Raw genomic sequence first — 17,546 nt, 5'->3', positions numbered from 1 at the left:
ACACTTCGTTTTTTATTCTGGCATCATCATTCACGGCGACGGCCTTGACAGGATGGAGATTTCCATCCTCGCAATTTCACATCATTATTCGTCTCAAAAGAGCATGATGACTGGGGATGAGGGAAAACCCACAGATCCTGCAGAAATTACATTCAGCTATTTTAGACAAGGAGCTAAAAATAGCCACGAATAGAGAAAAAACAATATGAGGAAAAAAGAAGGAATAACTAATTTTCTCCTGCTTGAGAAACAGGAAAACAAAATATCAGAGCAAAATCATTTACAAAAACTTGCCTCTGAAAAAAATTAGAAATGTTACCCATTTGATTATTGTGCAGAAGTTTGGAGTCACCACTCTACTCACCTTGAAGAAGCCAGATTTTCCGACCTCATCCTGATCCATAGCTATAACTTTAAAGATGTTCCACATTTACATTCAGTTCCCTTGAGCTAATTCCTGAACTTTTCACATCAAGATACAGAATTAGAACATATATATGTAACTTAACCTCAGTCAAATTTGAGGGAAAAGATCAACATTCAAGTGTTGCCAAAGATTCTCAATTGGATTAAGGCCTTTAACTAGGCCATTTGTACATGAATATGTTTTGATCTTTTTTTCAGATGATGGATTGAAGAGCTCTGCGATCTTCAAACTTTAGGATATTAGTTCATAATCCAATCATGCTTTAAACATGCTTTCAACTTTGTTCCTTGGTGTCTACGATGCTGTTTGTTCTCTGAAAACAGTTATTTATTTTGGGGTATCACAGGATAGAGGCTGAATAAAAATGTCAAATTCCTCTGACTTTCTTTTTAAGTGTCAACCATGTACGTTTTCTATCTAATTCACATATCGTATACAATCCCAATAAGTTATGTTCAACAGAACAATATTTCTGCATCAGAACATCATATCTGTAAAAACATAAACTGGCAACCCCATAAATGAAAACAAAAGGGAAAAAAGTCAAATTTGGTTACTCCTTTTTATTTGTTTTCTTAAGAATGACTCCCATTTGAACAACATACAAAACACTATTTCATTTTTACAATGAAGTCCTTCAAAAAACACGCCTGAAACTGCAGACAGCAGAGGTTTAGAAAATAATGGAGAATAAATCGAGTTTATTTGAAGGATAGTGAACTTGTGGTTCCATGTGAAATTATTACGCATCTTTTCATATCGCACAATGTGATCGAACACATGGAAGAAACAGGAAGTCCCCCCACTCTACCTGAATGAATTACTTCCTCTGGTATAGAAACATCAGCTGGGAATCAGGCAGGACTCGACCAGCATCATGTTGGCTGCAGCGCGAGTGCTGCGGCGACGAGGGCTTCTGTACAGACCGGACTCTGGCCCAGCCGGATCAGGCCTGCGATGCTAGCCTTTCGATGACTCTCCTGTAGTCTTCCACGGCCAGCTGGTAGCTTTTCTCCAGCTCCTCGTGCTGCGTCTGCGTGTCCAGCTGACCCATGTGGGACACCAGCTCCTCTGGCCGTAAGCACTTCCTCATCTTCGCCAGCTCCCTCTGGTTTTTCTGCACCGGCAGAAGCAAACATCCCAGATTAGCCTCGTCATTTCTACCGCCAAACTACAAACCGGTGGAGAGGAATCTGGAGCTTTCACACTCCTGACATTTATGCGGCACCTTCGTAAAGCAAATATCACGAAGGTGACCCAATAACTACAAGAACCTGATCGGGACCGGTAACTGGTCAGAAGAGACGGAGCAGAATCCAGGATTCTCCAAGAGATTTTTTGTATTAAAATATGCTTTTTTTCCCCCCCCCTTAAGACTCTAATTTTCAATATTTTTAGTATGTTTTGAGACAACTGTTAATACAAACAAATGAGAAAATGATTCAGAATTTGTAACAGATACTTTTACATCAGGGTGGACAGATAATAAAGCTGTCACAGTAATAAATTTGATGATAGTTTCCCAGTAATTACTGCGATAAATGTTAATATTCTTGTTTTCAGATCATTTTCAAGTCTCATAACAACCATGTTTGCATTCCTACAGACCAATAAACTTTCATTTAGCAAAGAACTCAAATATTCAAAATATAAATAAAACTGAAATAAAAAACACACGTATCTAAAACCATAAATAAAATGAATTACAACATCTCTGTGGATAAAATTGTCGTTCAAAAAATATTAATAATGGAAATGATTTGAGTTCAGTTTAATTTATAATGTGATTATTTGATAAATTGCTTATTGCGACAGGTTTGATGATAGACAAATATGGATGGACGGACAGATAGGCAAAAGGATGGGTGAAGTGGTGAATGGGTAAATGACTGGATGTACAGATGGACGATGGACAGAATAAAAAATGAATAAATCAATTGATTGATGCTCAGGTGAACAGATAAATGGATTCTACAGGAAATAAAGTCTAGAAATATAAATATTTTTCCAAACTATTGTCATTTTTTAAAATGATCTCAACCTGGAAAACCCTGGTACTCAACTACAAATACTACTTCTAAACTAATAGGCAGCAAAGTCATTAGATAAAATAAATTAATACTTAAGGGACAATGAAGCAAAATTTGGGACAGTGTTGTTAATTTCCCAGGGTTTCAGCAGGTTGCAAGAGAAAACGCAGACGCACTGAGAGCTGAACGATGTGCTGCGTGTGGAGGAACCTGCTCACCCATGCTAGCCGACATGTTCACCAGGGAACTGGAGCTCAGAGCAGAAATGAACAACCCCTCTTACATTCGCAGGGCTGTGGCCTCTGTCATTCAACTGACTACAAGCTAAAATCTCCTGAGGGAAGCAAAAAAAAAAAAAAATCCCTCTGCATCTGGCCACCAGATCCCTCGCTGCCACTCTCCCAAGGAATTCCTCCGTCCCGCTTCGCCACATAGGTCTTTTCGGTGTCAGTCTCTGCCTTTTGCCCGAGACGTGCGGTTTCCCCGCTGACAGCAAATTCTCTAATGGATGGTATGCAAAGTTTCACTGAGCAGCTCAAACAGAAAATGTCACAGGCAAACAGGATGTGAGGAGTTATTCTGGTGCACACATCTACTCAGTGTTTCCCATGTCGAGTCTGAAACACGGACTCAGAGGAGTTTCTGTATTTTCTGTGGAACTCACCCAGAGCACAAAAAACAACAACAAAAACATGAGATAAAAGTGCACTTGCTTTCAAAAGAGCCAAATTCTGAATAGTTGCAGGGTTTTTTTTTTTCTTCTATTTTTTTCTCTCCCTCCGCCCCGACAAAGTGCTTCAAATGCACGATCATGAAATGATTTCTCCCAAAGAAATGCAAATCCCGGCTAATGACATGCCTGAATAGAAAAAAGCCTGAGCCGCAGCAAAACCACAGACGCCTGGTGCGCCCCATTGTGGCTCTAACAATGCGCCACTGGTAATCTATCAATTTTCACAGGCCTGAAGATCAATTTTTCTGCTGTTTTAAAAAGGTAACATAATAAATAGTGACAATACAAGACTGTGAGCCGATCAAGCGAGCGCTGTGAATGTACCATTCGTCTTCTCCCAATCAATCAGCTGTAATGTTATGCTAAAAAGAGGTGGAGGACTACACACTGGATCCATGTTTGACAGCAGAGACAATCTGACATTCACATTTATTTGAATACATATGGAAATCGCTCGGAGTGGCGCTCTGAAAGCCGACTCCAGGCGACGTAATTATAACCTCACCCTGTAGGGTCCGAAGAGCCTCTTCTTCACCTCTAACCGGTACGCTCTGGCTTTCTCTTCGTCGCTCATGTCTGTTGCTCTTAGACGCAGGATTTCGTAAACTCGCCTCGCATGTTTCTGCAGGGTACAAAACCCCCCCAAAAAAAACAGAACGGTTGGCATGATGTCTTTTGTTATATTATATTTTAATCCAGCCCATTATGACTCAACTGGCATGAATCGGTATTAGACTGCTGTGGTCTGATTACATTTAGTAAAATTACGCAGATTTCATGGTTTTGGTGCGATTCTTTTGGAAATAAAAATGATCAATTAATTTTTTGATGAATATTTTTTGTTAATTCTCTGCAGCACCTTGTTGATTTTCAACTTGTCTTGGGCCTCTCTGATCATGTCGGTGGAGAAGCCGAGGTGCAGCTTGTCCGCATCGAAGGACGGCAGGTTTTGGCAGAGCTTCGTCAGAACGTAATCCCTCAGCTTCACGTAATTCTCTGAGGGATCTTCAGCTGCAAAGACACAGAATCAGACCATTACAATTCGTTGATATGACTGGTCTTTTTTTCCCCCATTCATTTACCTCCTATGTGGGCAGAAACTTTGACGGTGTAGTAAAGAGCTGGGATAACTGGAAAAATTGGAATAACTCAAAGAAATCCAATAACTCTAAGATTGACAAGAAAGTTATTAGGTGTTACCCTCATCCTCCTCTGCATCTATTTGCTCTTCTAGTTAAGATAAAAGGGATAAAATAAACTTAAATATATCATGGTAGTTGAATTAAATGCAGTTCCATTAAATCTGAATTTAATGGAACAACAGAGATTTGGGTTGTGCAAACTGCAGCTAGCTATCGTCAGATGTTGAAGCAGGCATCCTTCTTGACTGAGTGTCTTCATCAGAGCGATGATCACTGATGATGCATTTCATGAAGGCTACCTGACAGAGGGCTTCATCAGGAGGATAACATTACTCTGGAAGGTCCTGTATGTTCTCCTGGTGTAAAATCTACTGAAGATATTCAGGTTTAGAAAAATTCATGTTATTTCCAGAGCATGAATCCATCTTTAACACCCAATAATCAAGTTATTTCCTTGTTACTGTAAATTTTACTTTGGGTTTGAATTGATCTACTTTTCAATAATTCACCTTTTCCATTTTTTTTTTTTTTTTTTTTTTTTTAGCATTTTCAAGCTGAACTATAAATCTGATATATGATCCAGAAACACAAAACAGAAAAATAGCAACTTTTTGCCCCAGATCTGAAGAAAGATCTGCTACCGGAGATCTTTCCTTCCCAGAGAACCGCCATCAACGACTCTTGTGTGCAGTCCTTTGAGATTGCAGTGTTGCACATGGTAATACTGAGAAAATCACCAAAACTTGCCGGAATCTACAGAATAATCATTAAAAAAAATGAAGGAGGAAAAAAAAAAGAAAATATAACAAGAAAGATTGGACAAAGCTGTACCTTTGAGCCCCCAAAGTCTCAATGCACCACAGTTTGTTTTAAGTGTTTTCCCACCAAGTCTTCAACAGAGTGAAAACAGCCTAAAACAGAGGTGCTCAAGTCCAGTCCTCAACGTCTACCATTCTGCAAGTTTTACATCCCTTCCTTCACCAACAAGCCTGAATCAAATGACTCATCAGCATCTTTTAGCCCAGCAACAAGTCATTCATTTGATCCAGGAAGGGATTCATCTTCTACAAGTTGCAGGATAGTAGATCTCGAATTCTGGACTTGGACACGCAAGGTCTGAAACATCAGCAGTAACTTCAGATGGTTTTTTTGGGGGGGCATTGTTCACAGCAGCAAAAGCTTCTGGGTGCAAATGAAGAGGCTCTCTACAACACAAGCCGGTCATTTTTATCTGAAAATGCTTTCACTTAGTAGATATGGCTTGGAAACATTTTAATATGTTATTTTTTTTTGCACTTCCCAAATTCTTTTTAATGTATTTTGCATGTAAACTATGTAGAGATTTTTAAATTTTTAGAGATGTTTAAATATAAATGAGTCCATCCAGTCTTCAAAGACAGGTGATGCTCACCTGTGATGTCCTGCACTTTTGGCAGGCTGCAGTAAAACCTGTGCACGGCCTCCAGGAGCTGAGCGCCGTGGCCCTCTCCTTGGAAAGGAGGCAGGATCAGCATTTGGCTGTTCAGTTAAAGGGAAATGAGGGGGAAAAAATAGAAAAATGTGAGTGATGTAAGTTGTTGTTTTTTTGAGAAAGAGAAATTCCTTGATTGAAAGCAGCAAATAATAGACTTTTATACTGATTCGTCAATGCAACAAATCAAATCACATAAAAAGCTCATCTATACAGTTGTTTTCAGATACAAATCCCTCTGGTTTGGTCCTGAAACAAAATCTGGATGAATGGTTGGCTATAGAAGCCAGTAATTTGGGCTCTTTGGGAAGAGGATAAAGAAATGTATAATTTTCCACTCCTTTTTTTAATACAATAGAATGGGAAGGCACGCGCTGCCCCAGCAATTACCTTACACGTGGTCGGGTTTTGTCTGGGTATACGTAGTAATTATAAACTGTCATGTAGCCAACAGTGGCGTAGAGAGTCTCCCCGTCTTTATTGTACTTTTCAAATCTGCAGATAAAACACAAAGGCAAACAGGTCAATTACAGGCACACTCCCGGAGCAGTGTCCGTTTTAGCCTCTCTGTTCCCACATCCACACTCTCCCCCCCCCCACCTCACATCGGCGCGTTCAAGCCCCGATTGGTACACCTGCTGCAACCTGAATACATTATGCACTTAATTGGAGTACTGCAACTTAGAGGAAGAGAAGGGGTTGGAGGAGGGTTTGAGCTCCTCCAGATCACTTCAGTCCTTTTTGCCCATTGTCGCTTCTAATAGGTGCCAGGGTAAAGAAAACACTGGCAGAGGCTCTTTTTACTGTTAAGACATTGTTCAGTGTTTCAAAAGACAACAGTATTCAATTCAGCTCTTTGCCCCCGAAAAATCTGAAAAGGGCTTTGGGTACAAAGGAAGCTCTTGGCTGATCAACAATTCTCCAACAGGGGGAAATATAATCAAACTGGCCTGGTAATTGGTCACAAGCGCCTCAAAGGGGGGCTTTGTTTTTCAATGACACAATATAAGCTTCAGCGTAAAGCATTGGGGGTGGGCAGGCACGGGAACGGGGGGGATTGGTGTCAATTAAGGAGGGCACTCACACAAGAAAGAAGTCCCAACGATCGTCGTCTATATCGAGGAAACTGGCGGTCTCGATGAACCACATGAGGAAAGTCTGCAGGCGCTCGTGGTACTCCTGGAATCCGGGGCAGCTGATGTCAGCCTGGAGCAAAACATGAGAAAAAACCCCCAAAAAGTTTCAAAACTGGCTCAACAGGCGAGGAGGGGAGCGCGAGGCGTCTGTACCTTGTGAATCTGGTAGGTGAGTTGCTCCGCCTCCTCGTTGTGGACTGTGTATGAGTGGAGCATGGTGCCGAACGGCTTGAAGTTGGCCTCCTTCTCCAGCAGAGAGATGAAGTCATCGGTGTTGGAGGTGAAACCAGTGGGAATTATCTCCCGGATCTTCGCTTCAACGTCGTCGGCCTGGATACCACAACCAAACCCAACTCGGTGAAGAAACATGTAGTGGACCTAGCAAAACAACTAGCACCTTTCCCTCTGCTACAACCTCAAACTTAAATGCATTTTATGCTCTTTGTGATTATGTCTATTGTAACAAGCAATAACTCCATTAAACATGCGAAAAATTAAAACAAGCTCATAAATTTTCATTTGCATGAGTGTTTTTCTCGTGTCTTTCTCTCTTTCTACCAAAAAGTGGAGGACAAAAGTCTTCAGTCTGGCGCATTGAGCTCAACCAGAAGTGGGGAGAGGACTCAAAAGATTTCACTCAATTCAGAGTAGAACTACTGAAACATGTTTTTACTCTAGTAAAAGAAAAAAGTAGCCATCCAAGAAATTACTCAAGCAAGAGTAAAAAAGTATTTGGTAAAAAAATCTATTCAAGTACCGAGTAACTGATCAAAACATCAGTCGTTTAATATTTAGAAATTATACCATCAAATAGATTAAAATATAAAGTTATGTGAAATTGTTGGTATTTTAAGGACCAAAATAAGAAAGATTTTTGACATAATTACAAAATAACACAATCAGGGACAGGAAATAAATGTTCTGAATCAATGTCTGTGTCTGTCAAATTTTGGTCTAAAACAAGCTTGGTCATAATTCAGAGATGTTACTCAGTGGGTGGAGTATCAAGACATTTTAATCCAATAACAGTAGCAATAATTCATAATACAATTACACAAGTAAAACTAAAAAGTACAAGTAAATTTAACTAGTTACTACCCACCTCTGGTCTCAACTACCCCTTGTTTGAAAGACAACTTTGTTTACAGAGACTTCTGTTTCCATTTTATTTGTTGTTTCGTTTATTTATATTTGATATTTAAAATGTCTCCAAGTTCCAAAGTGAAATGTTTGGTAGAAATTAAAGTTTGTTGATCTTTGAGAGGGTGTACTTACACTATTAAGTCATCACCTTTATGTTAGATGAAAATGGTCTGAAAACAGCAATATTATTGTTTATTGTAATAACTTTATCATCCAGCAAAATTTGTCATTGTTACCGGCCAATTCGTGTTAAACCAACACCAAGAAACAGTGGCAATGAAAGAAAAGCACTGGATTTTATTTTGGCACCCCAAAATAAAATCCAGGACAAGCAATGACCTCCAGGCATCACCTGAGTAGTAAACAGACTGATGCGTCTGGTCAAGAGAGCATTAATAAGAGAAGCAGCCAAGAGGCCCAGGATGACTCTGGAAGAGCTGCAAAGATCAAGAGCTCAGGTGGGAGAATTTGTCTGTAACTACTGGTTGTAGCAAAGTGACAAGAAGAAAGCTGCCATGATCCATATAAGGAGCACAGCAAACATGTGGAGGAAGGTCCTCATGTCATACGAAACCCCAACCTGTGAAATGTTTTTCATCCTTTCCTATTCTTTCGTATCTTTAAGGAGCCCCTAAATATCTTAGTTTATATTGTAATCAAGTATTTTTTTATATAAAAAAGCTCAAATCTCATGTTTTACAGAACATTTTTACCAACAGGCTTAATATTACAATGTATTCCATATTATTTTCGGCTCTAGAGCTATTAGCAAAGCACACAATATGTTGGTGAATGCTGCAAAATCTATTATACTAATATTTAAATAAAATACTATTTAATGGTGGTAATGTCTTTCTTCTTTTAATTCATTGCAAACATAGACCTCCAGACAGAGGTCACTCCATCCAGCTACTGGGAAAAAAAAAACAGGTCTTTTTTTCATCTTAGGACCATAGTCTTATCTTAAAAAGTTGCATCCGGCTCCATCTGCTGTTGGTAAGAACAACTTAATTCTGGTACAGAGGTTCCTCCTAAAACACTTTCTGCTGCGTTAAACCACAATTATCACTAAATGCATTGCTGGTATGGTGAGTCTAAATCAATGAAGTTGATGTAGTTAACATTTATTGCAGTACAAGCAGTTCTTTGCTCAACTGGTTTAGGTCAAAGCATTTTCATGTGTTACAGCGGCCCAGTCAAAGCCCAGGCCTGAATCGATTTGGAATCAGCCAAAATTGTTTTTCTGTTACACAAACTCTGTGTCCAATCTGGTTCAGTGATTCTGCAAAGAATGTGCGTAAACATTACTAAACGTGCAAAGCTGGTAGACACATGATGCTAAAGCAGTAATTACACCCTGCAGCGGGTCTGCAAAGCATTGACTCAAATGCACAACGCATTTCTCATGGTTTTTATTTAGAAAACGTTTTGTTGTGCTATCACATTAAATATCTATAACTTTTGATTAACCATGTAAAATGAGAAAAATGTGAAAAAGTCGAATGAGATGCAGAAGAAACGAGAAAATGTTTTCTCTCTTTATTAAGTTAAAGCTGCAAAAATAAATCTGCAAGTGTACATTTTTAGAGCGGCTGAATAGAAACCCATTAGGCAATTAAAACTGTCAGCTGAGCAGAGGCGCCCACCCCCCCAATGTTAACAAGGCCACTTAAATCCGTACATTTACTACTTATGTTAAACCATGAATATGTGATGAAGTTGCCACAATAAACACATTTCTGCTTCTCGCTGAGGAAGAAAACCCCATGAATTGATCTCAGCTTAACAAACCTTTGGGCATCCATAATGGAGCCCTCTCCTCTAATCCTGCCAAGTGAACCCAATCAAACGAATTTGCCCCCGCGTTTTCAAAGAGTCCCAGAGACAAAGGGCACCTACCCACGGACTTTTTACTCAGTACAACGTGTGGTTAGTTCAGCTGTGATGTTTGCATTGTATCCATTTCCACAAGGATTGACATGAGAACACTTTGCTAAGCAGCCCTTTCACACCATTTACATGTGTGATGGGCATTATTGGAGCACAGAGACCCTCGCTGCTCAGCATTGAAAACCGGGAAATGAAGAAGGTCTGAGCAAAATGCGCCACAAAAGGCTAATGCAACATTCTGCTAATTCTCCCCCCTTTCAGACATCAGCTAATATCTAACTGGAAGTAATGCACCTGCAGCTGAATGCCTCTTAACTATTGTGATTGTTCAGCCACATTTCTGGGGGGACGAGGACCACACTTAAAAGACCATGGACAAACAAGTCGCTTTGTCCGGCCCACTCTCCTACCTACTAGACACTAAATTGCACAGCCTCCAAGAATAGGCGCCTCGTTTTGTCCTGAATGTAACTTAACAATGTTCCTTTGCAGCAGTTTGTTGATGTCTTTTATTTCTAACAATAAGCACAAAGGCAGTACAAAGTATCTCATTTGTTGTATTGTTGTAACTTTATCTGGTAATTCCATTCAGAGAGCCAGTGCAGCATTGAATAATTATATTCATCTGATCAGAAGTCACAGTTTAAGACATTAATGTGGATTAAAAACACACGTTGCGCATTTAAAAGACGTTTGGACCGACACAACGACGTGGCTTAAATTAGTTTTCTGGAAGATTTCCAGCAGTGAGGATGTCTTGTTTTTCTTTTTTAAATGTTAGAAGGTGAGTTCTGGTCAGAGTTTTGAATCAATGTAACAAGCAGCTGCATCAACCCCCTCATCTTTGGCCAGCTGCACCGCACCCCGACCGTCTCCACACACACTCAGAGACAAACACTCTTCAGACGCAGCCTGAACCGTGCAGCTCCCCTCGCTCCCTGCAGCTGCACTCAAACCCTTGACAAGGTGAACCAACGCGCTGAGGTCAGCGCTGAAGTCGGAGCGCTTTCCAGTTTGCACGATGGCTCCAAACTGTGCTCACCAACACGTCTAATAATGACACGAATCTTTAATTGGTTAATGCTAGAGCTGCACTTTATATAAACTTGTGCTATTTTTTGGTAGGTTCAAACAATTTGGGCGCCACGCATTCAAACTGTGCTTGTCAGTGATATACTTTTCCCCTTGGGAGGTCATTGACTGTCCACACCTGAGCTATAGCTTGGTGACAGAGATGCAAACGCTCTGGGAAGGAGATAGGGACACCAGGATGATGGAAAAGAGAGACAGAAGTAAGGAAAGGCTGGGTTAAGCACAAAATGTTTCTATAATAATGCAGCCCTACATGAGACCATAAAGACAAAAAGTAAAGATCGTCTTCTGTTTCATTTACAACTTTGCCATTTCTTTCAAAATAGCACAAGATGTAAGGAGCAGTGAGATTCCACAGGCTTTAGTTGACTGATTAATGCTGGTATTTCCTCCTTACCAGCATTAATGTCATCAAGTAAAAACAGAGCAGTGTGCAATATTTCACTTTAGAGTCAAATTCTGTATTAAAGCTGGCTCTGATTCTTTCAATTAAGTTGAACATAAAAAAAACAATTCAACTATCAGAAAAACATAAATCAATTCTATTCAAGCATCTTCAGGAATAAGTTCTTGACCAAAAGCTCAACGCTGGAGATTAATTATATATATTCCATCCAGAAACTATTCACAGACCTTCACTTTTTCCACATTTTTGCTACACTGCTGTTTTATTCCAAAATGGATTAAATCGATTTCTCAAAACTTCACACGCAAATTCCCATTACACAAAAAGTTTTTATACATTTTTAGATTAGATGTACAAAAATATTCTTAACAGACCTGTGGCAGTCATTACAGCCTCCAGTCTCTTTAAACATGCTGCCATTAGCCTGGTACAGCTGCTGTCTTTGGGCAGATTCACCAGTTTCTAATTGCAGAATCTCTTCAGCTCCATCAGGTTGGATGGGAAATGTTGGTTGACATCCATTTTCACATCTCTCCATGGATGTTCAAGTCTGGCCTCTGGTTAAGTCACTCAAAGTCAACAACGGAGTTGTCCTGAAGCCACTCCTTAGATATCTTGGTTGTGTTTTTGGGGTCACTATCCCATTGAAACATGAACTGTTGCCTCAGTCTGAGGTCAAGAGCGCTCTGCAGCAGGTTTTCATCCAGGACGTATCTATACTTTACTGCACTCATCTTTCCCTCTATCCTGACAGCACGATGCTTCCACCACCTTGCTTTTCTGGTTTGCACATGACGTAAAACAACCTTGATTCGACACAGATACCAGAAGTATGCTGCAAGCTTGAGCCAAACACCTTCCCATAGCTTGGTTTCCATTGCATTGGGGGGTGCCAGTAAACAATATAATATAACTAATATAAGCATATTAGTGAGTTTTTTCATACAACCTAATGTATCTATCAATCATTCAGTATACTTCTCGGATGATTTCGCTTGAAATAGTAACTAGAAACACACACAACGCATATATGAAGATATTCTCTGTGTTTTCTTCTATCAGAACACAGAACCTACTTCTTGGATTTACACTTGGTACTCCCGTCTGATCAATAAACTGACTGAATGTTGTTGAAATGATTGAATTTTCAATGGTTTGGAGTTTTCTCTGAGTGAAAAAAAGAAAAATCTGAAAAAGTTACAAAGGAAATTAACTAAGTGTGGAAACACCCTCTAAAGAAACCTCTACCACCATTTTTCTAGAGTCAGAGTTTGTACAATTTAATTTGGTAAATTATAACAAAAGTATTACAAAAGATTTTGGATATGTTACAAAATAAATAGCAGAAACTGCCGTCCAAAGTATAGCTATATGTAGCCAAAAATAAGACAAGGCCTAGAATAAAATTCTGAAGAACTCCACATATAAAGGAGTCAAATTTCAATAAAACAATTTTCCTACCTCGACACAATCAAATGTGTCTGTAACTTTTGATGAGTATTTCACTTTGAAGAGTGTGCTCAGGTTTCCGGCGGTGTAGAAGAGCTGAATCTGAAGACCTTTGTACCCAAAAGCGACCTCACTGTGGAGAGAGCAACTCCAGTTAGATTACAAGTCCAAGTGAGTTTGCATCTATACAAGAGACTCACAAACACAGTATTATAAAACTCCCTGCTTCATGCATAGTCTCATTAAAGCATCTGATTACTCTTTTTGCATCTGCCATCATTAACTATACACCTGGCTGGATGTAGTGAATGCTTGTTGGGTCACTAGTTTCACTGTGCTGCATTGTGATATGATAATGAAAGAAACAAATACATTTTGGCAAAACAGATTCATCATTATGCAACTGTGTGATTAAGGTTTACCAGCAATTAACGCTTGCTGAAATAATTAATGCCCCAATTACAGAGTTCCTTTTGAGCTGATTGCAGCGAGCGCAAAAATAACCGATCCTAGTTTTGACTAATTTGGAAGCGCAATTGAGAGCAGAGCGGCACGCTACTGTATGTCCGTGCCCAGAGACAGGTGTCACCGCCGACAACGCAGAGCTGCTCAAGTTCAACATCTCTTCAGTGGAGCAAATTATTGGAATCCTGCAACTCTGCGATGTTTTGTAAGATCCCACAGACACTGCAAGTTTATCTGTGCTGATGTGTCTACACCTGGCTCCTCTTTGTTTATCTAACATGAAAAAAAGAAAATCACATGTTCTCACAGAATGTGTGATCTTTACAGCCCCAGATGTAAAAAAGACACACAAAAAAAAAACTATAAAAAAAAAATCTGAAAACAATGATGAGCTTACTGAAAAGCTATGAACATTTGGTTAGATTCGTCGTCACTTAATGGAAAACTTGTTTTGATATCGTGCAATGAGACGTGAAACTGCTTTAAAATCTCTTTAAATACACAATTTAATCTAAATGAAAGGCTTAAACTATCCTAAAGCTCTTTGTTTCAATTACAAATAATTTACTTAATCCTAATAAAAAACATAAATGTGCATGTCATCATCTCTAATTATTAAACCAGCTTCTAATTGCCTGAAATAAAAGTGCAAATGTAGGTGGAAAAACACATTAAAAAAGGATCACAATGTACCATTTTTATCACTAGCAGATGTCAAACAAAATATTAAAAGAAGCTTGTGAGAAAGTTTGTTCAAGCCATATTATGAGTATCTGCAACCATGCAGGATATAAACAAAATCATATACAAGACAGGATGTTATGTATGGTCATAAAGCAGCGAGAACCGTCCTAATGAGGGAATTTCTGTGTTACTATCGCCTCCCAGCAAGATGTTTCACAAATCCAACATGCCGGCTGACTGGATCCTCCCTGTGAGGAGTTTACATGCTGTCCCCAGGCCTGGGATGTGTGCGGCTTTCCAGCTTTCTCCAAGACCTTGGGTTGTTAAGCACTTCCACGAGCCAAGTCAAGACAGTTTATGAGGACTACAAGCACTTATAAATATGATGCACATCTGAAAGAGCATAAGTAAAAAAACAAAAAAACAAAGCCATGTAGGAACAGTTGCAGGACTTTTTTTTTCCAGTCTTGTAAAAGGGGAGCATTGTGTATTTTCCAGACATGTTGTATCGTTTATAGTACAATCAAGTAACCATGTTACCTTGAGTTGTTATAAAAATGTTTTATATATTAAATATAAATTTAAAAATTTTGACTTTGCAATTTAATGCCTTGAAATCATGTCTCTGTCTCTTTCCGACACTCATCGTCCAACGCTTCTCCATTACGCCTCTAACAACTTTCTTTGGAGCATTCGACTAAGAATTAGTTTATATAATAAGCTCATCAGATGCGCAGTTAAGCCAACTGTTGGCTAATTGCCGCTGCCACTAGTCTGGAGGAGCTGAGTGGGGAGGGCTGGTATAACAACTGGTATGGATTGTTCCCAATTGACGCAGAGTCAAATGTCCCAAAGCCAAATAGCTCTTTTTAGTGCTCAATGAAAAATAGAAAAATTATCAAACGACACACAGGAATGTGATAAGTTTGATATTCCTGTAAAATCCTTAAGCAAATAATAAAATATTTGTTTATTGGTGCTGATAAAGACACAGAATGGGTTTATCATGGTTGCATAAACATCATTTTCACTCATACTCAGCTTTAGGGAAATGCAGACAGAGACTGCAGACAGAGCAGCAGAAGTAAATACATCCCTTTGTCAGGTTTGGCTTGCTAATTCACCTTCAAGTATACAATACTGGGGGAAAAAACTCACTCATCTCCAAATAGTTGGTGACTGTACTCTGGGTGGAATGTGGTGCCATCATCCTCAACGTCTTCAGGAAATCGCACTAACAGCAACAGATCACTGATTAGTCTGAGAGCTTCAGAGAGTCAAATAAAAATATTTAATAACAAATAAATGAGCATATGTCATCAAAAATAAAAACACCTACCTAACTTTAGGCAGGTCGCTTCATTTGTGTCACACTTGTATTCAGCCAGTTTCTTCTCCATCGCATTTACATCTGTGGGTGTCCATAAAACACAACTGTTGCCAAGGAAATGCTCTCCGCTTTTTATTTTGATAGAAATGCACCCATTTTCTTCTTATGCACATGTGACTGTGATTTTTTACTGAATTCCAGCCCACATTAACTGGTTCCTGAGCTCCATATGTCAAAATTTGTAGTTGTCCTTCGAATAACATTGATGTCTGGAGGTCACATGAACAAATACAGCAAGATTTATAGGCATGTTATGAAAGATCCAGGAATAACTATCATTATTTTCTGAATGTGCACATGGAGCCAAATAAAACAAACAAATGAAAAGCAACTTTTTGGCTAAATTTGAATGTTTCAGATCAAACAGATTTTTAGAAACCTGAGAAAATAAAAATATCACATTTTCAAATGATGCAATTAACAAAGGGGGAAAAAATATCCAAACCACTCTGGCCCTAAGTGAATAAATGATCACACCACGAACTTAAAAACAAGTTGTGCCACTCTTAACACTGGACTCAGACATGAACGTCACATGCAGAAACTTTGTGCATTGCCATGGAGGAATACTGCTTCAATCTTGTTAGCCGAATTGTTTTAATTTAACCACACTGGAAGAATTCTAGCAAAAACGGTCTGTCTAAGATTACCACACAGGATCTCAATCAGATTTAAGTCTGAACTTTAACTAGACCAATCTAAAGACTTTATTTAATTTTTTAAACATTGAGAAGTGCCCTTACGTCTGTGCTTAGGCCTATGTGGGGGACTGTCCTGCAGTAGAACCAAAGTGTGTTTGAGCTTGAGATTAACCTTCTCCCTGAGATTCTTTAGTAAAAAGCTGAAATTATGGTTTCATCAATTAGCCCAAGCTGTCAAGGGTCTGACAAGTATCAATAAAACATGATCACCATTCACCACTATGTCTGACTGTCAGTCTGGCGTTATTTTTACACTGGACATCACGCTCAGCAAATCTTCCAAAACTTTCTACATTTGTCTTGAATCTTTTTTGATTGAAGCATGATCCTTTGACAGATACTTTTTCCTACTTCATGTTGTTGAACAAGTTCTATTTAAAGGATGTATTGATTCTACAGGTACGTATTCAATCATCTGTAGTCAAGTTTATGCATGATATAAATTTTCCCTGAGGAATAGGTTGGTATTTTTTTTTTTTCTAGAATTACAATGTGAAAACTCCTTGGAAAACCCTTCTTTCAATCAATTTGATTATTTTCTGATGTTATAATTTTGTTAGTGACTTGAAACCTTAAAGTGTGAAAAAAATAATAATAAAGAGAATGAAAACTATTACTCTATGTTAATATTACTATTGTGTAGCTTTCTGAAATAAATACTACCTTAAATCATATTTATTTATATCGTCTGCTTAACGTCTTTACATCTGTAAAATGCTAAGTTTCTGTGCTTATAGAATATCTACAAAGACATGTTACCACAGATAAACTGGGTTGAAACTCCACAGATCCATAATATCCATAAATCAGATTACGAACCACTATTTTTCGTTAGAGAAGATACAGCAGGAGAGCTGTGAGCCGACTAAATAGCATCATTCCAACACAGCGAGAACTCCGTATTTATTAATAGAGCTACACCCAGCATAGATTTGAATATAAGTGTTTCTAAAACCGAAAAATGTGATGCCATGACAGTCTGAAAGCAACGTTAGCTTACAGGCGCCCCTCTGCTTCATTTGCTATGTAACGTTAGCTCGTATTTTGCGGTGTTTTGAAGACATTACAGGTCAGGTATGCGCTTCAAGCAGGCGAAGAGGAGTCCTGACATCTATCGAGGAGCGAAATATACGTAGATTAATGCCAAATGACTATAAAACGTAAACATGTAGCCCCTTACCCGCCATTTCTGCACACTGTGTTATTGTCCCAAAAGACCCGCGGAAAATGGAGTACTTCCGGGTGAACGTGTTTCCGTGGAAACAGGATGTACGTAGTCAGCTATTTTACTTTTTATTTCAGACCGTCAAAAACTGAGATATTGTACAGAAATATTATATTGGTTTACAGCCAGATGAGAGTTAAATTAGCTTTGGAATTAACTCGA

The 17,546-nt window shown here is 38.9% G+C and overlaps 1 protein-coding gene across 1 annotated transcript; it reads right to left on the bottom strand.

The window, feature by feature from the left end:
• Window positions 1-970: 970 nt before the first annotated feature.
• hat1 (histone acetyltransferase 1) lies at window positions 971-17,424 on the bottom strand (the record flags this gene model as incomplete). Its single annotated transcript, XM_044131487.1, has 11 exons — window positions 971-1,544; window positions 3,696-3,812; window positions 4,050-4,201; window positions 5,744-5,850; window positions 6,194-6,298; window positions 6,888-7,009; window positions 7,093-7,269; window positions 12,932-13,052; window positions 15,227-15,302; window positions 15,408-15,479; window positions 17,340-17,424. Coding segments are annotated over 11 exons (1,305 nt in total), but the record flags the coding sequence as incomplete, so codon positions are not given.
• Between the last annotated feature and the right edge of the window lie 122 nt (window positions 17,425-17,546).

This window comes from Gambusia affinis, linkage group LG11, assembly GCF_019740435.1.
Source record: "Gambusia affinis linkage group LG11, SWU_Gaff_1.0, whole genome shotgun sequence".
Lineage (NCBI taxonomy): Eukaryota > Metazoa > Chordata > Actinopteri > Cyprinodontiformes > Poeciliidae > Gambusia > Gambusia affinis.
Note: the sequence above shows the minus strand (reverse complement) of the source record. Positions and strands in the feature narration are given on the sequence as shown.